Here is a 21,390-nt window from a genome sequence, read left to right on the forward strand (position 1 = left end):
ATTGCGAGCGCAGCTCACAACACCCCAAAGCAGATTGATGGTTAAGAAGCTCAAGTTGGCGCAGGAAGGTGGTCGAGGGGTAACTATGGTGTCGTGCCTTCTTCAGCCTCGTGAAACACCAAGGTGGCAGTGGTGGCTCGAGCGTTGGACTCCTAGTGGCCCAAAACCCAGCCTTGCATAACATGTGGCGGTGCATTTCAACCTCTGGTACATCACCTTTACCTAGGATCGTCGCATTCAAATCTCGTCCACCAACACAGCGAATCCAGCAGCAAAGATGGGTCTGGTAGATTACTCGGAATCATCAGGGTCGGAGGACGAAGTGCCTCCCCAGCCCACCGTCGCGAAGCCCGCCGCCGCCGGCACCACAGTGAAGAAGCCATTCCAGAAAGTCGTCGACCGATCGAACCCAGGCAAGATCGTCGTTAACCTGCCATCCGCAAAACCCGAAGAACCCCCAGACTCGAACGACGAGCCCCCGGCGAAGAGAGCGCGTATCGCAGGAGGAGGCCGATTCAGCGGCTTCAACTCGTTCCTGCCCCCACCCAAGAACGCCGCCAAGGCAGCACCGGCGCAGAGCAGCAGCAGCAGCAGCTCATCACGCCCTGTGTTCCAGCTCAAGACCGGGGCCGAACCCGGGTTCAGTCGCGATCGAGGCGATGGAGCAGGATCTTCAGACGGTGGAGGCCTCAACCTGCCGGCCCCCAAGGCTGCCGCGCAGCCGTCGATACCGCAGGGCATGAAGCCGGAGGAGGAAGTGAAGCTGGTTGGCAAGCCCATGATGTTCCGACCCCTCTCCGTCGCCCTCAAAACCAAGAAGAAGACACCATCCTCCGTCACTCCAACCGCTTCCAAGACCGAGCCTGCAAAGGCCCCAGAACCAGCACCAAAAGAGGTTGTCACTCCCGCGCCGGCGCCAGCACCAAAGAAAGTGTCCCTCTTCTCGATAGAGCCAGAAGAGACACCAACGGACCCCACACCAGCATTCAGCGGCGGCGGCGCCTACGAGCCCCTTTTCGATACCCAACAAGACGAGTCAAACGGCTACGCAGACTACGCTTCGCAAATGAACTACCCGGTCCCCTCCACAGCCCCCACAGACTCAAACTCGCTCAACAACATCGCCGACGACCTGAATCTCTCCGCCGCGGCACGTCGCGAGCTCTTCGGTCGGCAAAAGGGGGGCGCAAACCCGCAGACGGCGTCCAGGGTCATCAACTTCAACACGGACGAGGAGTACAAGCACAACGAGGAGCTCCGCGCCGCCGGCCAGCAGCAGATCCACAACCCCGTGCGCTCCATCGCGCCGGGCAAGCACAGCCTGCGGCAGCTCGTCAACCAGGTGCAGACCCAGCGCGAGGCCCTCGAGGAGAGCTTCGCCAAGGGGAAGAGCAACAGGAAGGAGGCGTCGAGCCGCTACGGTTGGTAGAGAAGTTCGTCACGGCAGCACGAGATTTAATGATACCCAACAAATTGATACAGAACTTTCTCTTCGTCATTTTTGTTTGACAAACGATGCAGCTAGTGTACAACAAACGATGCCCTCCATCGCGACCGTGGTATCCGAACTTTGTTCTCGTGACTTCATGACCCAGAAAAGAAAAGGAAGAAAAAGCTATCATACAGGAAGAAAGAAGTAGGTACCGAACCCGTTTTGAACATCTAAAAAGAAACATGCAATATTGCTCTCAGCAGGTAACGACAGGCGCAGTTCGGCCATTGCCAACACCGCCGGGGCCCATGAGGAAACCCCACTCGCCTCTGGTGATGGGCGAGATGTCATCGTACCCGTTGGGCGTCATCGGGCCCAGCCTCTGCCTGTCATCGACGAAGCGCTCCTCGTGCAGAACCTCTGCAATAGACACCGGGCTCCAGACGGACACGTTGGGCTGACGCTCCGGCCGCGCCGTCAACTCCTCCTCCTCGGAAACCTCGTCCGCCTCGACGATCGGCGGCGACGGCTTAGTGTCGAAGTTGGTCTGCAGCTTGAGCGCGGGGCCCTTGGGCGAGGGCGGCTTGCCAATCTTGATGGTGGCCATCGCCGCGGGCATGGTCTCCTCGACGTCCCTCTCGAGCTCCCTCATGGTCTCCTCGACGTGCGCCTTGGAGCCGACGCCCTCAATGGCCCCGACGCGGTCAGGGCCGCCGTACGCCCTGCGGTACATCTTGTCGACGTCGGCGAGGGCGGCGTCGCTGACGCTGAGGAAGTCGTAGGAGCGGAGGAGGTCGGACTTGGAGACCTTCTTGCCGGCGCGGGAGAGGATGAGGCGGCGCAGCTCGTCGACGGCGTCTTCAAGCCTAAGCGGGGCGTTGGTGCGGGAGTAGCTGGAGAGGGCGGCCTTGAAGGTGTAGAGGCGGTCGAGGGAGACGAGGGTGAGGCCCTCGGAGGCGAAGAGGACTTCGTTCTGGACGATGGAGCGGCGGATGAGGCTGGAGGTCATGCCGCAGGCGGAGCCGTCGACGACTGGAGGGAGCCACTCGGAGCTGTGCGGGTGTTAGTGGGATGCTTGGGTTGGGGGATGATCAGAGTGCGTACCCGATGCGGAATTTCCTCTCCGCGCGCTCGATGGTCTGGCGGAGGGTGCGCTCTTGCTTGTCGGTGAGAAGATCGGCGTGGATGAGGCGGATGCCGAAGGGGTTGGGCGACATGGGCCCGGAAGCGTCGGTGATGGTGGAGGAGGCGACAGAGGGCGTCATGGGAGGGGGCGAAAGTGGGATGCCGGGAGACAGGGGCCACCTCAACCTCGGACCGTTGGTGTCCATCAGGAAAGAGGGCGTGAAGGTGAAGGTCTCGGGGGACTTGGCTTCACTGCCGGCGGAGGAGACGGTGGACACGGACGAGATGCTGGACCCGGTGTTCGTCCTGACGAGCTTCTTGAAGGAGGAGACGGGCGAGCCGAAGCCGCCGAAGCGCGTGGAAGGCAGCGGCGGAGAGCTCGGTGGCGACATCGTGGGCGTGGTGAGGCCGGAGGACGACGGCAGGAGAGTAGGGAGCTGGTACTCGCGTCTGGCGACGACGAGGGTGACGTGAAGAGCCTTCCTGGCGAGCCTCTTGGAAGCGTACTCGAGGGCTTCATTAAGATGGGGCGGCAGGTTCTGGACGTCGAGGATGGAGGTGCCGGCCTCCAGAGGAGACGAAATGCGACCCTTGAGAGCCATGTTGACTGAGGGTTCTCGAAAAGGGTCTCGTAAACGAGAAGAGAAGTAGTTGAGAAAGCTTTGAAGAATATCGGTCCAATGGTATTACAAGATTGGTAACGGACTCTGGGGCGCCAGGCCTGAGCTTTGAAGGAGTGTGCTGAAGGAAAATGTTTTGTCGGCGTCGACGCCCTTTGTGTGTGATCTTCGTCTTGGATCTCAACAAGCAACAGAGGTGAGGTGGGATGGGAGGGCAGGTGAAGATATATCCAGTCGTAGCTCCTCCGGCTTTGCCTAGCTAGCTGCTAGCTCGAAGAGAAAATCTGAAACAAGAGCCTTCGTATGCAGGACACCCCCTGGTCATCCGAGTATATGTGTCTCTTTGTGCTCGCGATGCGACTCAAACAGCCTTATGGGTAATGGGTAGAGAGGGGCCCCATCTATCCCTTTCGAGAAAGGCCTGGCCGAGGTAAGGTACCTTGGAGTTTTGGAGAGGGGGAGCTCACGCGAGATGGCGAAGACGACGACTACCACTACGACGACGCAGGGTGACTTCGGACGTCGACCCACCACGCTAGGTTTACGATTATCACTGCCGGGATAGGGGTCCTTGGAGGCAGGATACCAAGGGCAGCAAATAAAAGTGGGATAAAAAAAGGTTCACGGCGCGGCGGCGCGGCGTGGCGTGGCGTATCTGACAGGCCGTGGTCTTTGCGCGAGGTGCTGGTGAGGCTGGGCGCCAAAAAAGATGAAACCCGTCTCTTCTAGATGATGAGGATGGTGATGATGATGACGAGGGGCGTGTGCTATTGCTGTTGCTGCTACTGCTGTCATCCGTGTTGGTGGATGCGAACCTGTCCCAAAAAAAGAGATGGTGTCTGTTTCATGATCTTCCAATGTTCCTTGAGAGGCACGTACGGGGAAGGGGATGTTCCTCGTGTTCTCCTCTCCGTTTGCCTCCTCTGTGTGTCTTCGCGGCGCTTCCATTGGGAGACAGAAGGGCAGAGAGGGGGCAACCGGTGACGAGGCGGCATGCGGTGCAGTCGCAAAGGGCCAAGGAAAGTGGGAGGGGGGGATTGGGGATGGAAAGGGGAGCCGATTTACTCAGGGGGGCGTGGTGCGTGAAGTCGCTAGAGGTCCCCGACTGTCATCTATCTCAGCCTGTCATCAAACGATGCCACAGCGAACGTCGTCCTACGGTCTTCCCAGCGCCCCTGGCCCAGTTCTTGTTCGATCATAGCAGACATGGACAACGATAATGTCGTCCAAGGCAAGGTACCCAGCTGGAGCAGAAGCAGCAGCTATGGGCGAGTGAGCCGCGCATCGCGAGCGGGCTACCTCCTAAATCGAGAAGCAAACCACCAGAGACTACTGCACTTCATCACATTGCATATCTAAAAATGAAGTCGAAAATGGGACTCTCTCATCGTCTCCTCCTTCTGACCGCAAAATCCAATCCAATCCCCGCATCTCAACAACGGCTCTAGCCTCTGCAGCTTACCCAGAAACCCAGGCCGTCCAATCGTAGATTTTCCCAAAGCTGCCTACGCTGCAGTAGCTTCGCAGCTTTCCGTACCCTTCGGCGGCTACGCTGCTATTTTCAGCGCCGCGACCCCGCGCCTGTAGTCACTGGTGTCCCTGACAGCTGGGAAAGCCGTGGGCCTGTTTTTCGTCTGATTCGTGGCCAGAGTCGGGGTGGGGATCTACGTACAGATCGACGTGTGCGTGCCGGACAGGGATTCGTGCATGACCGGGCCCGCCGTTCTCGCCAGTGTCGCAAAAATAGATTGCTTTTCCCTTTCAGTGTTCCTCACCAGTGACCACTGTCAGTCGTCGCCGCCTCTACCGACAGGCCCCCCAAAAACGGCACATGGCTCGGGGGGGCCATCGGTTGGCCCGCGCGATAACTCACGGCCGCGGCGAGGAAGGGATGGCAGGATGGACGGACGCAGCGAACGGCGAACGCCTACCCCACCCATCGATACAGACGCTGCTAATTCCTGGGGGCGCTGAGGACAAGAACCAAGAATACCTGGAGGCGAGATTTCATGGCCACGACAAAACAAGGCAGAGCAAAGCTTCAAAGACCGCCGACGCCTCAGTGCCTCAATGCCTCAAACACCAGCCTCAACTTCAGCCCCAGCCCAGCAGGTAGAGAGAGAGGCGACATCAATCTCATACGTCTGGGGGACCCAGAATCACAATTTACTTGAGTTTACGCCGTCGCGGACGGAAAAATACCAAAAAACAAGCGTACAATCTAGTGTACCGCAATTTACCCCAGGAAAACTCTACTGACCCGTCAGACGTCTTGACTTCGCTTGGCATGCCTCGTCTCGAGATGCCCTCGAGATAAATTGCTCTTTCCACAGCGTCGCAGAGTCGATCGGCTCATCGTGGGGTCAGAGAGAGCCGATGGATCGCCGTCGTCCCCCCCCCCCCCCCCCAAAAAAAAAAAAAAAAAAAAAAAAAAGGAAGATGGGGAGAAGAGACGATGGAAACCGGCCAAGACTTGGCGACGGCTTCGTTTGTTCGAGACTAGCATCACGTTGAACACCACCAGGCAACGAGAAAAGAGAGAGGGTTCCCACCCCCGCTTAGTAACTGAACAAACTTTTACCAAGGTGTTAGAACAGCCACGACTCCTCACCTTGGCTTCTCTTTGCCACCATCGCGATCTCCTCATCCTCGTCCCTCGTCCTCGTAAAAAAGAGAACACACCAATACCCTCCCACCGCCGCCAAGAACAAATCCAAAACGAGCATCACTCCATCAGAGAAGATCTCGACCATTCCACCTGATGTTCTTTTCATCCGATGACCCCCTCACCATGCTTTTCAAGGTCCCAAGGCAACGGACACACTCACACACACACCAACTGACTAACTCCACCACACCCGCCCAATCTTGCTTCTGAAACCAACAAGCACGTCACCAACATATGAACACATGAGCTGAGCCTCGCACCACACCCACGCCGCATCGCGGCTCCCACACGAAACCGTCAAACACGTCAAGAAAAACCAACTTGTTTTCCCCCAATCGCTCCTGCATTGCCTCCCGATCATGCCGCGTGAGCTGTCAAGCCCGTTTCGCACCCATCTCCCTTTTTACCTTTGCGTATGCATGGATAAAGAAGAACATCAAACCCGCTGTCACCTTCGTCAACTTCCGGATCTTCCAAACATCGTGTGTCGGTCAAAACAAAACGGCCACCAACACGAACCGCCCCCTCTCGAATGATCACCCAACTCTGTTTCGCCCAGCCAAACACCCCGCCAAGCAAAACCCCGCGATTCTCTGAGCGGATGAAGGGAGACACGGTAAGTAAGTAGCCAGCCGCAACACCCAAGACCACATCACGAGAACAATAAACCCGTAGACATTACGTTCGATTTGCACGACTCACACAATACGACCTCCACCGAGCCCGCCGGCACACTGCAATACCCTCCCCCTCCCCCTCCCGTGGAAACATGGACATCGGCCAAAGATGGCAAACTACGAATATCCGTCGGTATCGCATAATTTAGCCACCGGCACTTGATCTCATCCACCACCACCTTCGGCCTCGCTCTTCCCCCTCTCGGCCTCCACTCGGCCGGCCGCGGCTTCGGACAGGCACCGAGTCCATCCATTCCCCCCCTTCCCCTCCAACCTCCACCACCTGCAAGGAGCCGATGCAGCCGTCGCCGCCGCCCATCCGCGTGAACCTGCATATCGTGATCTAAAAATGACGACAGCGCCTAATTTCCTGTGTCTGCGCAGCTATTCCTGTGTACCTAACTACTCCTACCGAAGACGACAGTAGCAACGATGACGACGACGACGGCAGCAAGATAGAGCGGTCTCAAGATGACCACTCCGTCTCACAAGATCCCGCAGCGCCCGTGGACAACCAAGGAGACGGGCCACTTCATGAACCTATCTTCACCGCCAGCACTCCCGCTGCCATTGACCAATCACATGACCCATCTCGGGATCTACAAAATGATCTACGGTGACTGGTAAATCCGTTTTAGAAACAATACCAAAATCCCACACACGTGCAATGCTTGATGTGTAAGCTGCCAGACCCAGACCCGCCCGCCTCTCTAACTTCACATATTGTCCCGCACACCCCGCGAGCCAATCGAGTTGTCCCCGCCCGTAAATGCACTTCATCATCCGGGATCCAAGTCACCACTTTAACCCACCGTTCGGCGGTTAAACACTCGCCAGTACAACCGTGATTCAGTCCCTAATCTCCTCCCGTCACCATCTGTTCAACCGGCCTTCACCGATGTACGTCTAATATTGGAAATCTTACGTCGTTCTCGCATCTTCGTTGGTCCACAACGTCCCTACAGCCACACCGCTTCCCGGACAACAAGCCGCGGCCATATCACAGCGATGCTTGCACTTTTCATTCACAGGCGTGCCTAAAATAATTTGCTAACCTGCACGCGGGCAACTCTCTTGCTGGACCTATTGTGAGGCTGTTGCCGGCCCTGGCGGTTGACAACATGGATATTCTATCTATTCCATACCGTTTACGCACTCTCAATCGCAGTGGCCTCCAAAAGAGGGCAACCCACTCACTGTTCGCGGCGACTCATCTTCAGCCGACCGCGTCAAAAGAATCCAGACTACTCTTCTAGCCGTCGCCATCGCCCCCGTTAGATGTTGAAATCACCTCACCCTTTTCTGGGTCCTGAACGCCGGCACGCCACCGAATGCAAGAAATCTCCTCCCACCTGTACGCATTTCATATCGCTAAGTCCGATATCCGTCCCATTTGGGACTCCCCATCTCCTTGACGCCTTGCGTGGTGGGACTGTTTCCCACATTGCATAATCGAAAAAGTTCAAAGTATTCCGTAGTCATTCATGTCATCATGGGTGCTGTAATGCATGCGTTACTGAAGATCCGCGTCTGGCAAGTCTCCGGCCGTTTGCATGGTCACGTCTGCCAGGCTTTCCAACTGTTCCGACGACGCTATCGAGTTTTCCCAGTCTGAGCCGTCAAGTCAGCCCTCGTGGTTCCGAGGAGATGGTCTCAGAGTCACTGTAGAGGCCTGTGGACATACCGGAGCCCTCGTCGTCCATTTCCTCCACTGCCATGCGTCGAAGAGGCTCGATAATTGCTACCCCAGAAGTCAGTTTCTTAACCAAGCTGTTTACGGGGCATACGTCACTTACAGCGGAAAGCCTCCTGGAACTCAGTCAGGGTGATGATGCGCTGGTCCGCATCCGCCGCCACATCGACCTGGAAGTACGGCTCGCAGGCGACGATGATGCCTTGCAAGCTCTCAGTGTGCTGCTTTACTATCGGCGCCCGTCTCTTCAAGAAATTCTCTCTGAGGAGATACAGGCAGTTCATGGCAAGTTTCCGAGCTGCCATGTTGACAAGGGCCGAGAACTTGTCTTCCTTGTCATCCGGCGCGTGAGTCGAAAGCCATGCCGACAGGAAGTACTCTGTCTCACGTCGCACCTCAGGCTCGAAGAAGCCTAGCAGGCTGGGCGCCCACATGGGGATGAAATCAATGTAAACCATGTGCCGGGACTCGTCGTTTTCGTCGCTGCTGTTTTGAAGGCTGCTGTAGGCCATCTTGAAGAAGCCCAAGAACGCGGCACCTTCCGAGTTTTGCAAGCTTCTGCATTCGGCGGCAACGTGGCGGAAGAGCGACAGTACGTAGTTATCGGATCTGCTTTGCTCAGAGAATACCATGGCCGCTTGGATGAAAGGGGTCACCGCATATTGCACCAGTTGTCCGCTGATCATGGTTCTGATAGCAGAGAAGACCTTCGACTCCATTTCGGGGCCAGAATTCATCAACCGCCTGATGATGGCTGCCGTGAACAGATGTTCTTGGTTTAGCTCAATCAACTTCTTGACGAAGATGCTTCCGCTACCCTTGCCCAGCTCATGTAGAAGGTGGGTTACTTCGCTCGACGTCCAAGGAAACCTTTGCGGTGAGCCAACCTTCTTCTGGTGTTCCATGTAGAGCTCCCACCGTACCTCGGGACCGTCCACGATAGTGCTGGGATCAAGAATGCCTTCCAAAGAACCGATGAAATGCTCGGCGAGTTGGATGATCATGTCGTACTGAATCGCGCGGGTGTTGCTCATGCGACGCATAACGTTCGTCAGCATTCGCATGTACTGCTGTGGCATCTCCAAGTTTGCGTCCGCAATGATGATGCGCAGAATTTTCATGAACCAGTCTTCCGACAAGAGTAATGCCGTCTCTGCCGGACCAAGTTTGGCGAATGCGAGGATCGTTTGGAAAACCTCAGACCAGGAACGAATATTCGTTTGGAAGTTGATCCAGAGGGTGTCAAACAGCTGCATAACTTGGGCCATGACAGGCTCCTCAACCATATCTTCCTCGGAAACGTAGTAAGCCTCGGGTTGCGAGGCCTTTATCGTCCGAAGGCTCGTGATGAACAGGCTGCCAACCGCGAACCGGACGCCGGGGTCCGGGTTTCTTTGAAGGAGTTGTCGGAATGACTCCGGTCTTTCTTGGAAATACTCGATGAAATCCAACGAACATTTGACGCAATTCACGCAGGCGCGTTCGATCTGTCGTCGGAATGCTTCGAAGTAGGGAAGATCCTTGGTTCTCGATGCAACTTGGTCGAGATGACCCAGCAGCATATGCATGGCTCGCTGCTCAATGAGGTGCATGGGAGAGCACAAGCCCCCATCCCGCATTCGCGCATGGTCGTATGTCTTGAGAACCAACTGTGAGTGACTCGGATCATAAAGGCAATGCCTTCGGAGCAAGATGGTGTTCTCCCCCGCGATATGATCGGCAACGTCCTTGGGGAGAGTGACCTTCAGTGGCATAGGAAGGGACAGACTCTGTGCCTCTTCCTGTTCTGCTTTCAGGACAGACGATCGTTGATAGAACAGCATGTAAGCACTGTACGTCTTGTCATAGGAAACTCCGTTGTCAAAGGGCACCTCTGGGCCACCGAAGGTTGACTTTTCCAAATCGGCTGGATTCCAAGGCGAGACAACGTCATCATTGAACTCAAACCAGGCTTCTGACGAGGCGCCAGTAGGCCGTTCTCTGATGTATGAGTAGTAGTGACCCGATTCCGCAGTTCCTGCGTGGACCAGAACGCCAACCAGCTCAAACATGTCCTCTTCGCCCGAGTCAGAGGGAGATCCGAGGTGATCAATCGTGTACGGCCGCATGTCGATTTTGGTGGGGAACGAGAAGTAATCATTGATCTTGCTGCGCATCAATGTACGCAGATTGAAATCAAATCTTTTGAGATGGAAGATCAAATTATCGGGAATATCCTTCAGGCACGCCCTGAACAAACGGTCAGCTGTATATCACGACACTGGCGAAACACGAAATCAAACCTTTTGACGGCATCGACATGCCGGTCGCAGCTCGAGCACTTGTACTTGTTGTCTGGAATTGATCAGCCGATGTTGATGAAGAAGAGTGGGCAGCCCTTACCTCCTTGCATGATTTCACCGTCGACGTATGCTTGGAGACTGTCTTGCAGATTCAATTTACCCTTGATATCGCACTGAATAGCCGAAAACGGTTCCAGACGCTCCGAGATGTGATCGCATTCTTTGGACGCAACCTGCTGCACCAGCTGACCACCATAGAAGGATCTCAACGCCTGCTTTTCTTCAACAGTGTTGAGCTGTCCTTCCCATCGATCAAAAAGAAGATTGTAGAACTCGTCGACGTCCATCTGGTTGTGGACATCAATAGGCGTGTCATCGTACGTCTTGATGCATCCCACAAGCAAGCTGGGATCGATGAACTTTCGTGCGCTCCCTTGCATAAACGCAAACAACTTCTGGGTTTCGGCCACTAGATTCTGCGGTTGTAGCTCATCTGTGACGGCATCAACCATGAATTTACGGAAGCCGGTATTCATGAAGAGTTGAGTGAAGAGTGAGTTGAGGTAGCATGTATTGGACAGGTTCCGAAGTCCAGCATATCCACAAGGAGCTCTGATGGCAGACATGCGGTCGAATTGTGGTTGCAGCTCGTAGATATAAGGATCTTGAGAATGTAAGCGGGTATATCGCATATCGGTGAGCAAGGTACACCAACCGTTCTCGAACTCGTCAAAAGGAACCAAGCTCTCCAAATCGATCAGCATCTCGTGCAGGCGTTGCTCTGATCTGGACACCAAATAGAAGACGATGTCTCCCAGGACCAATCTGGTGGCAGTCGAAAGGATGCAAGATCGTCCGCGACTGCCGTCCCTCTGTGGGGGCGGAAACAGATGTTTCCAGAAGAGTTTCCTACCAAGTTTGCTGCATTGAGGGTCAGTGGAATGTAATGAGTTAGACGTTCTTTTCACTAACTCTGGAAGTTCCTGTTCCACGTTCAGGTCCATCTCGCTTGTTAGGCAGTACCAAAGCAGATTAGCCAGGCCCCGTGCTACGGTGTCCTCGGGACCGAATTGCTCGATATGCTTTTTTGGTCAGTTGGTAACACACCAAAGCATGGCATCGACTGACCTCAGCTGAATCATGTGAAAGTAAAAGATCGCCGCATTGTCTTGCCAATTCAGGCACATTCACGACACCAGGGTTGTCACGACAGAGCTTGATGAGAAGAATATGAGACAGCTTGAAGACTTGCAAACATTGTCTCGGCTTCTCGACCGCTCTATCGATGAGTCTGCTAAGCATTGGCCAAAGACGCTCGCAGAAGGAGCGCGTGCTTGGTGTCGACCTGTTCACGTCAGTACTAGACAAAGTATGAAGCTCAAGATCACTTACTCGCTCGGAGAGATGATCCTATCCTCTATGATCTTAGCAATGTTAACGCGAATGGTGTCGCATGGTTCGTCCAGAAGCAGGGTCCCTAGCAGGTCCTCAAGATTCGGCAGAGTCTCGAAAGCAGTCCAGAAAGCAAAGTCCATAGCAATACTTCGGATGATGGCCGAAAAAGTGGCCGCCGTGAGGGAAACAAAAGTTTCGTTGTGTCGTCCGTTGATTGCGGAGCTCAGAATATCGACGAGTCGGCCAGGAGGTGCTATGGCAACTGACTTATATTTGAGTGAGGATCCTGATGGCGCAGGCTCTACAAAAGAGTTAGATGCGTTACTCCTTGAAGGGCTGTTGGAAAAGTACATACCTCTTAATGTCAGCAAATAGGTATTCATCAAGGTGAACGCAAGACGATTCTTCAGCACCTCCGACCCTGAGCTGTCAATGACATCCGGGTCCGAAATGGCTGCGACAACAAGCTTCCGCACTCTTACTAGAGCGTCAAGGTACGCATCAGTGATTGCACTCTTTTGCTCCGGGGCAGAGGTGGCAACGGCTTCTTTCAATCGACGGACAGCAGAATCCATATACTCTCGCATCGCGTACAACGCATATTGCGATTTGAACGGTTGTCCGAGTGGGAAAATCTGCTCGTATGACGTGTCGGGAGAATCAAAAGCGGCTATCATATGTGTATCTGCGGGTAGTTTGACGAGGAAGTTGTGGATCTGGAAAGACGTTAGTTTGCAGCTTCAGATCCCGGGCCGGAAAGCCTACCTCTCTGGCAAGAGTTTCTTGCATGCTCAAATAATTCCACAGTTGCCCAAAATGTCCCAGTATCTCGATCTCAAGAAGAGATGCCCCTGGTTTGATCCTAGCAGCGGCAGTGGTACCGTTCTCATCTCTCTTGACCAGAATCAGGCCATCATGGATCTTGAGCTCCTCCAAAGACCGGCAAACATCGTTTTCATTGGGTGCAAACGGACGGCCGCGGTAGTAGATCCGGTAGTTGTCGAATCCAGTCGCCTGCCTGATGCTTGCCAGCAAAGAAGCTGCCGTGTTCCGGCGTCCGACCTCAAGAGGCATAATGTCGGTCTGCTTATTTCCATCAAAAGATTGGAACTTAAGCTCGGCTGACTCTCCCTCCGTAACACTCGGGGAGCCAGGGGTCAACGCTCGCAAGTCAGGCGCGGAAAAATGAGCCTTCGTCTGGTGCGCCCTAAGAAAGTGTCGAAGTACTGCAAGCGATCGTATGAAGACACGCTCTTGTTCTCTAGTTTGCTCTTCTGTCGCCACAATCACCATTGGTTCGTCATCTCCGCTCCGGGTTCCTTCATTGAAAGATTCGAGTCGCTTCGCGGCGGCCTCCATCTGTTTCAGGCAGCGATTCACCAAACCCAGGTGAACTTGGCGTGCTCTATGGTGCGGGTATGCCAAAATTGACTCGCTTTCAATGTAGACATCGACCACAAGTGTCTGAATTGCAGCGTCCACAAGCGCCAAGTTCTCTGCGTCGAGTACCATTCGCCAGAGCTGCTCTATTCCACTCTGAGCGAGGCTTTCGTCGTCGTCAAGGATGATGTCATTGATATCATTTACTCGCGAGACGATGGCTTCCTTGACGAATTGTAGCGCTCCTTCGCATAGGCAGTCCCGTGGGAGGTTGGGTAGGTACTCAGTGAAGCACACTAATCGAAATGGATTGCTTTTGCCCTCTTTGGGGAGATTATTGAGGATTGCCCAGCCCGCGCCCCTGTCATCTTGACATGCAGCGCCGTGACCGACCAACATATCCCATAGGCGTGGGCCAAGGTCGGAAGTGACCGTGGTGGGCTCGTGGGTGAGAATCCAGCTAATCAGTTCCCTGCGGGGACTGTTGAAATGTTCGCAAAGCACAATCGGAATTCCGGCCCGTTTTGCCTGCTCGATGGCGTGGTCGAGCTCATCAACGAGAAGGGCCGTCAAGTTGTGTTCCGCCGTGAGAACACGTAATTCGTGCGCGACAGCTGGTCGCAGCGCCATACCCAGGCACCACAGGGTACCTAGCGTTGTGGATGATTTTGCGGCAATGTCCCTGATGCAATCATTATAAAGCTCTTTTCTTAGTTCGGGGTCAAGTCCGTCTTTAACCAAGTCCTTGAACTTATCGATGGCGAATTGGTGCACTTCAGGGCTCGTGATGTGTGACTCTGGGCTGTAGACTGACGCCTCGCGGAGAAGTCGAATGCAGAAGCTCAACGGCAAGATGTTCGGCGTTTCTTTTGCGAGATTGAATTTCAGGTGAAGATCTTTTAGCATGGAAGTGCAGAGACCGCGCACAGATGTCGTGAAGGCCTCGAGTGGCATGCTGTGCACCTTTTCGCACAAATAGAGAAGTTCCTCCTTGGTAAAAAGGGTCGTAAGGGGTGTCGCCATGCGGATCAGAGCTTCCGACACTCGCGGGTCTTGCGTCGTTGTAATCGTTTGCCAGAGTAAATCGGTTTGCTCCTTCCGGTAGAAGTGCGTAACTACCAAAAAGCCAACAATGTTGCCGCTCTCCACGGTAATCTCAGGATGGCATGTTGGTCCCAATATGTAGTCCACCAACTTGGTACGAAGAAGGTACTCTGCGATGTATTTGAGGAACCTGGAGCATTCCTCCTTGTAGTCTTTGCTGTCATCCTCACTGTCGTTGTTCTTCTTGTACAGAGAAACGAGATCTTGGCACATTGTGGAGGCTGCCATGACACGCAATTGCATCTGGCTGGATGTGATGAGCTTCCCGAGGACGCCAAGCTTCCATTCCATCGCAATTGCATCGGCAGTAAACTTTGCAGGGAGTTCGGGATAGCTTTGTCGGTGCAGTTTGAGACGCTCTGTTGCCAAGTTGTGGTCTCCACCCAACGATAGTTTGAGGATCTCGTGCAAAGCCGAAATGAGTGTCTGCGCGTTTTCATTCGAGAGTTGGGTGACGTTCTTATCGATGACAGTGGTGAGAGCTCCTGTAACCATGTTGCACAGGATATGGCCGTCGGCGAGTCTGGTTTTTGACATTTCGAACTTCTGGGGTGTGACCTGCGGGTGACGGATAACCCGTGCTGCCTTTCGCACTATAAGTGCTGTGATGTTGGTAATCGGCACTAGCATATCCATAATGTGCTGGTATCTCGGAGCATTGGCTAGATGCATCTGAGTGAGAGTGTTCAATAGTTTGAGGTCCCCGGACCCTGACAGGAACAGATCCAGCATCTCTGTGACGCTGCCTCCAGCCGTCCAATGCATCTCCTCATCTGCTTGCGTTGCGTTGTGAGCCCGCACCTCTTCCCTCCTCACATACGTCAAAAGTGGCTGCACAAAGCGCCCAATCAAGTACTCTGGCTGCCGTCCATCAGCATCAGGGCTGTCGTGGAAAGCCTCAGCAGTCAGATAGTCGAATTCGATAAAAAAAGACGCGAGTTTGGAGAACGCGCTGAAGAAATCCGCGATGATAGGTCCACTGTCCCGCGAAGCTGAAAGCCTATGAAATGGTCAGCTTAGAAGATGACTTGGAGGAAAAGATAGGGACCGACTTCTTAGTCGAAAGCACCCACGCAATCTCTGGAAACGTATGCCAAAAGCTGTGGTAGGCCAGGTGGGATTCGTACGCAGCGTTCACGCCAACGTTGGTGACATATTGTATGTAAGAAATCATCCATATTCGCAGAGAATCGAGAACGGCTTCGTCTGGGGGGGCATCTGTGTCTAGTCAGAAGAGGTATTCGCTACTAATAGTTGAGGTTGTCTTACTCGGTGGAGAGAGGTAGTTAACCAGTCTCGTTGCCGTGTCCTGCAAAGATTCGAGGGCTTCGTGGTATGGGAAATCTGTGGTGGGGTCGAGGGGATCGAGAGAGCCAGCATCCTCTCTGATGATGCTAACCTCATCGTCGAATGGGGCATCCTGTTCTTCGTCCGGGATGGCAATCACCTCAACTTCGGGGCTCATACTCGATGAGGTTGACGGCGGGGTATCCGTGATTTCTATGGGAGCCTGAACCATGTCCACCTCCTCCTCTTCCAAGTCTTCAACGCTTTTCTTAACGCCATCCGGGGGTTCGGCCGACTGGGTTGGCAAGGACTGACGGGTCGGGGAGACGGGAGACGACGAGGACAGGTCGGGCTGGGCGGGATTGCGCAGGTTTATCGTGACACGGCTCGAAGGAGGTTCTGTCGGGGGCTGCCGGGCAGTCGACTGCATCTCTGGGGTTTGCGGGGTAGAGGGGCCGGTATCTATCCTCATGGCGGAGTCTTGAGTATTGTGATCGTCGGCGAGGAGGTCTGCAGCTGGGGAGCTGGAGGTATCAAGGCCGGATCTAGGGCTTTCGGCGGATCGGCTTCGGGAGCCCCCAGACAAGGAGGTACGGCGTCGCTTCCTTGAGGCGTCGTCGTCCTCTGTGAAAGGGTTGGGTCTCGTTGAGCTGGGCTCAGAGGAGACCGCGCGTTCTGGTGCTTCCGAGGATCCTGTAGGCTGGTCCATCTGGCTGGTGCAATGAGGAGTCGCAGCGCGGGTCCTGGAGCTCCAGAGACGTCACTCGGGCGCGAGAGACGACTCGGCAGCAGCTGTCTAGAATTAGCATGTGGGTTTTTTTTCGAGAGCTGCTGGTTGTAGCTGGATAGGAGGACGTGTCGCGCAGTGTATTCGGGACGATGATTGGGGGAATGGAAAAGAATAGGAGGGGGGTTGAGTAAATGACGAGACTGCGCAGAGCTTGGTGGCTCAGAAAGCGAAAAGTGCCAGAAAAAAATGATTGGGGCCAGACGCTAGGATGTCGAGGTGACGATACCGAAGTGCAGGCTGAGATCCAACGAACCAAGCGAGTTGTGTTGGAGGTGGGCTTTTTGGGGGGAATGTGCAGGGGTTGCACGTCGTCCTTTTTCGGATGCTTCAGACGCAGTGCGGGCATGAATGAATCCACTAGAGCTGGGAGCTGTGCTTTGGAGGGGGAGGGGGAGAACGTGGAAGCACTTGCGTTTTGGAGACACCGATGTGGGAAAAGATGAGGTAAGGGACCGGCGGGAAGATATGGTGGTGAGGCGAGATGGGAGCAGGCAAGGCAAGGCCGGGTGGGTAGGCGGCAAAACCTACCTTGGGTTGAAACAAGTACCTTGCTCTGTAGCTTAAGCTACCTTAGGCACCACGGGCAGTTCAGGTTAATACGACGGAGGATGATGATGATGGGTGGTGGCGGATGGTGAAGGTAGGTAGGCGCGGTAGGGGAGCTAAGAGTTTCGCCTTGCCTTCGCTTATCAGCGCGTAGCGGAAATGGTAGCTGGAGACGGAGCTGGCGGGGAAGGAGGTCTAGGGGGGCAGACGAAAAGAAGAGCAAATAAGTCTAAAGCCGTATCCGTGAGCATGTGCTCCTGCTCTGCTGTTTCTCTGGCAAGGCAGACGGGCGAACGATTTGGAACTTTTGAGGCAAAGAAGCAGATGGGCAAATGAAAATGAGGATGCAGGTACCTACCTATCTTTGCAACGTCGAGCTCGTCCGCGCAGCTTCTTTGGCGCGTCGTTGACGCCAGAAGGCTTTGGCGGTGGGTGGTGCGGGGTGACGGTGTACCTTAGTCAAGCAGGCAAGGAGCAAGGAGCACGGTCCGGATGGTCTTGGGTTGGGAGCTGCTGTTGACTGAGGTGGAACTGGCTGGGCCGAAGGCAGTGAGGTACCTGCAGGGAACCAAGTGCCGGTACAGGCGAAGCAAGGAAGAGGGTCGAATAGCTGTGCTCTTCAGATGAGGACTGGTCTGCTACCGTTTTTCATTAGTTCTCAACGAACACATCTTTCAATCTCTCGTCAACGTGGGTGGTCTTACTGTGTGGTCGGCAATGGGATGCCGGCTTGTTGGGTGTGTGTGTGTAATGCCTGCTGCCATCTACTTTTCGAAATCAATCGTCGGCGTAGCAGGACGAGATGATGCAAAAACAGCACAAAGAACCGCCGGCCGTTGTTACTTTGGCTTTGTGAGGGCTGAGTGGGCAATGGTGGTAGGACAAGGGCCTGTCCCTTTCTTTGGCAAGTCGAAGCCGGATATCTATGCCTGCTTGGAGCACGGGGAAGAGGACAAATGACGAACGATATGATTGTCTCGCTTCCCACCCTTCTGGTCAATGGCCAGGCAGCTGGAGGTGGCTTGCAGAAGGCGACTGTTGGAGCGCTCGTGGTTGGTCAACTTCCTCAGAGGCTACGAGTACGTACCATCGTATCAAACTGGCTGACTCTACAAGGTTGCGCAAAAGTCAACATTACCTTCCATCTGCTATTATCAGCCATACCTGAAGGCAACAAGAAATACCCCTCAGTGGTCTTTTGCTCTATCAGATGCCCTGTTTTTTCCCCCCATCGATTGGGGTGCAAGATTGTCTTGTGAGCAGCAAAAGCTGGCCAGTCAAATCGACATGGCGGCGGTCCGCTTCGTACGCGCAGACACCAACGAGCCAATCGCTGTGTGAGGCAAGCCGAACACCTCTTGCCAGGCAACAATCCGAAAGGTTCGGAGGACGCCCAGTCAGGTACGGAAGTGGCAGCTTGGGAAAGCGCTTGGGCATCTCGGCTGGCTCACAAGGTCATTCGCGCAAGTCGATCAACGCTGCCCGCAATCAATATTCGGCGTGGGTAGACCGATGTGCGGTCTCGTTACTCTTCTGTTACCAGTCATTGAATTTTGACTCAGGAAGCGAAGTCATCTTGAATCTCCTACTACTCAGACTGATGCCAGCAGCACATCAACACATCAACCGCGGTGACCGCGGATTGCTGCCTCTCGATCCTCGCGAGCAAAAAAGAAGACATCTAATGCCACAACGGTTCTCTTGCTTTCGTCTCGTTCTTGGCCACCCGGACCGTTTGGCGCCCTTCGCCGTGGTCCGCAAACCATCATCTCCTGAGAGGAGAGTTGGGCTGAACTTACACACATGTCATGTCGAAGCCGTGATGGTGCCCACCAAGCGGCCCGCCGTCAATTACTCAGGTCACCTACCTACCTTGGAACTCCAACGTAGCACTCGGCCTCTCGGCGCCCCTGGCTCGACCGGGCTGGTTCCATTCCTCCCGCTGTCGTCCGTGCCACCCTCCGAAAGAGCTCATGCGGGGCCCGTAGAGAGCTGCCCTTGTCCTTGCCGCACCCTTACTCCAACGGCCGATGCGCCTCTCTTCTTCCGGAGCTGACATCAAATCGCGTCCTGACAGCGGCTGCCGAAACGTGCACAAGATCGACACCGACCCTGGGAGATGGAATGTCGGGTTCTTGGCATGACCTGCTTCTGCCACTTGCTTCGGCGTCGAGAATTGGAGTTCCTCTGTTCATCTCTTGTTTCTCACTTGATCGACTCAGGCCCACGCTAGCATCTCGCTTATCGGCGTACCGGCCGCTAAGGCCATTTAGCCTCGCGTCTTTTTTCCCTGGCTGATTTTTACTTTTATCTCTTATTCGCCTGACTCCGTCTTGCGTATTGCTATGCCGGCGGCCCTCACCATACCCTTTGCCACTGACAGCATTTGCTAAACTCAGACACCTTTAGCAGTCAGTTGCTGAGCCACGCCCCATATTCCCAGGCACGGAACAAAGTATCAGATCGGTCTAGCAGCAGCGGGAATTTCGAAGCAAACGTCTACTGACCACCGCCGCAAAGTCTTTCTACCTCCCTTCGTCTCCACAAAAGCGGTGCAGGAGACAGTTCTAAACACAAAGTCAAGAAGTGAAATGGCCACATCTCAGAGGAAGAAGCTGGTGTACTCTGTAGATACACCATTCTCGACGGTCCAATGGTAGGATCCCTGGGTCAAACCTACGCGCGCACCATACTAACATGCAATAACAAAGGCCTGAAATCTCACTAGAAGACCAGGATGCAATTCTGGAACTTCTCTGCAGGTGAGTCGTGGGAGCCTGGGTCCTCCTTTGACCTCGCATTGAGAGCGTTTGCTGATGCCAGACAGCCTCTTGACGCCTATTGGCCAACACCGTCAAAGACATGTGAAGCCATCGGAAGGCAAACGGGCAGCTAAGAGGAAGAGAAAGGAAGAGGGCGGAGAATCTAAGGCACCGGCCAAGACAGAGCGGCCGCCAGCACCAGAGATCGCCTCATTCGTCGATGTCGGATTCACCAGCATCACCCGCAACCTCGAGAAGCTTGCGTCAGGCTCAGACCAACCAGCAAGAGAGAATGATGCCACCCCCAGCAGCGCCAGTCCGTACGCCTTGATCTTCGTGGCACGGTCAGGCCAGTCATCAGCTTTCAACTCTCAACTGCCGCAAATGGTCGCTGTCGCCTCGAAAAACTCCCAATCTACGCCGGCAACGAGACTCGTGGGATACTCGAAGCATTGCGGCGACAAGCTCAGCACCTGTCTTGGCATTCCCAGAGTGTCATCTGTCGGCATTCGCGTGGATGCTCCCATGTCAAAAGCATTGTTCGAGTTTGTCAACGCGCACGTCTCACCCGTGCGAATAGCTTGGCTCGAAGAAGCCCAAGATGCCAAGTATCGGCAGATGCAGTTGCAGACAGAAGAGAAGATTATTCCGAAGAAGGCGGGCAAAGCCTGACGACCCAGCATGGCGAGGCAGAGGGGAGTACTGATGCTGGATCAAAACCTACGTAGGGTATTCCGTATATAGATACTCTCAATGCTCGACATCCAAGACATTTGAAAGTGCTGCTTCATCACCAATCAGCCAGCTTTATAAACAGCTGCACATCTGCTTTTCTTTTCCCCCACCTACCCTTTTGTTTATAGTGCTTAACCAGACGAGAGAGGGTTCAGCCAGGTGCATGGTGCTTTTTGTTTTCCTGTTCGTCGGGACTTTGCTTCACAGCTGTCTGCCTATGTCTCATGAGCTCAACCTACTACGTGAAGTGCGAAGTAAGTGGTCTCCCTTTTCAAGCCTACAACGACCATCAGGTTGTCACGATGACCCAGAACCACTTGCCTCTGTGAATGTCCACAGCTGACCCGAGGCAAGGACACAGCCTGCCACTATTTGAATCTTCTTCTCGAGCAAACTCTTCCATGACAAGCCCCGCTCCCCTGGCTACCTGCCTACCTCATCTCAGGACAGGAAGGCCCATTGCTCCTCCCTCGCTTGTTTAGTTCTGAAAGTCGAGGAAGGCATCGTGGGCTGGTTGCCCGCCTACCTCCCTTCCTTCCACTGCTTCCTCTACTTCGACTACTTCCTCTCCTTCTACTGCTTCCTCCACCTCGACTACTTCTTCTCCTTCCACTACTTCCACTTTCCCTCCACCTTTTATCCAGAGCAAGTTGAGAGCACCAAGCCCCTCCGCTTCCTCTGGTACGGCGACCTACCCCGCCAAGCCGCTGGGTATCTTACATCCTGCCCTTCTCTATCCCTTCACCTGCCTACTTTTCTTCTTTCCCCGTCCCTCACGCATTACTCGCCCGCCTTCAAACTCTCTAGGCACCAACCGCGATCCGTCTTTCGTTTGGACTACTCGGTCTTCATCTTCCGGAGTGCGTGCAGGCCGAACTGAATATCTACAACCTC

General features: G+C 54.5%; 4 protein-coding genes across 4 annotated transcripts; 2 read left to right on the forward strand and 2 right to left on the reverse strand.

Moving 5' to 3' along the window:
* Positions 1-277: 277 nt before the first annotated feature.
* CGCA056_v006861 (uncharacterized protein) lies at positions 278-1,429 on the forward strand (the record flags this gene model as incomplete). Its single annotated transcript, XM_037322110.1, has 1 exon — positions 278-1,429. One exon carries the CDS (start codon positions 278-280, stop codon positions 1,427-1,429), a length of 1,152 nt encoding a protein of 383 aa, XP_037179419.1.
* A 259-nt stretch (positions 1,430-1,688) lies between these two features.
* On the reverse strand, positions 1,689-3,159 carry CGCA056_v006862 (uncharacterized protein; the record flags this gene model as incomplete). Its single annotated transcript, XM_037322111.1, has 2 exons — positions 1,689-2,484; positions 2,537-3,159. 2 exons carry the CDS (start codon positions 3,157-3,159, stop codon positions 1,689-1,691), a joined length of 1,419 nt encoding a protein of 472 aa, XP_037179418.1.
* A 4,876-nt stretch (positions 3,160-8,035) lies between these two features.
* Positions 8,036-16,372, reverse strand: Usp34 (Ubiquitin carboxyl-terminal hydrolase 34; the record flags this gene model as incomplete). Its single annotated transcript, XM_037322112.1, has 13 exons — positions 8,036-8,133; positions 8,207-8,263; positions 8,319-10,444; positions 10,498-10,549; positions 10,598-11,161; positions 11,213-11,418; positions 11,470-11,579; positions 11,626-11,842; positions 11,890-12,193; positions 12,248-12,608; positions 12,658-15,376; positions 15,429-15,594; positions 15,646-16,372. 13 exons carry the CDS (start codon positions 16,370-16,372, stop codon positions 8,036-8,038), a joined length of 7,707 nt encoding a protein of 2,568 aa, XP_037179417.1.
* A 3,218-nt stretch (positions 16,373-19,590) lies between these two features.
* On the forward strand, positions 19,591-20,433 carry CGCA056_v006864 (uncharacterized protein; the record flags this gene model as incomplete). Its single annotated transcript, XM_037322113.1, has 3 exons — positions 19,591-19,655; positions 19,711-19,761; positions 19,827-20,433. 3 exons carry the CDS (start codon positions 19,591-19,593, stop codon positions 20,431-20,433), a joined length of 723 nt encoding a protein of 240 aa, XP_037179424.1.
* Positions 20,434-21,390: the final 957 nt, after the last annotated feature.

This window comes from Colletotrichum aenigma, assembly GCF_013390185.1.
Source record: "Colletotrichum aenigma strain Cg56 chromosome Unknown KSG_Cg56_contig04, whole genome shotgun sequence".
NCBI lineage: Eukaryota > Fungi > Ascomycota > Sordariomycetes > Glomerellales > Glomerellaceae > Colletotrichum > Colletotrichum aenigma.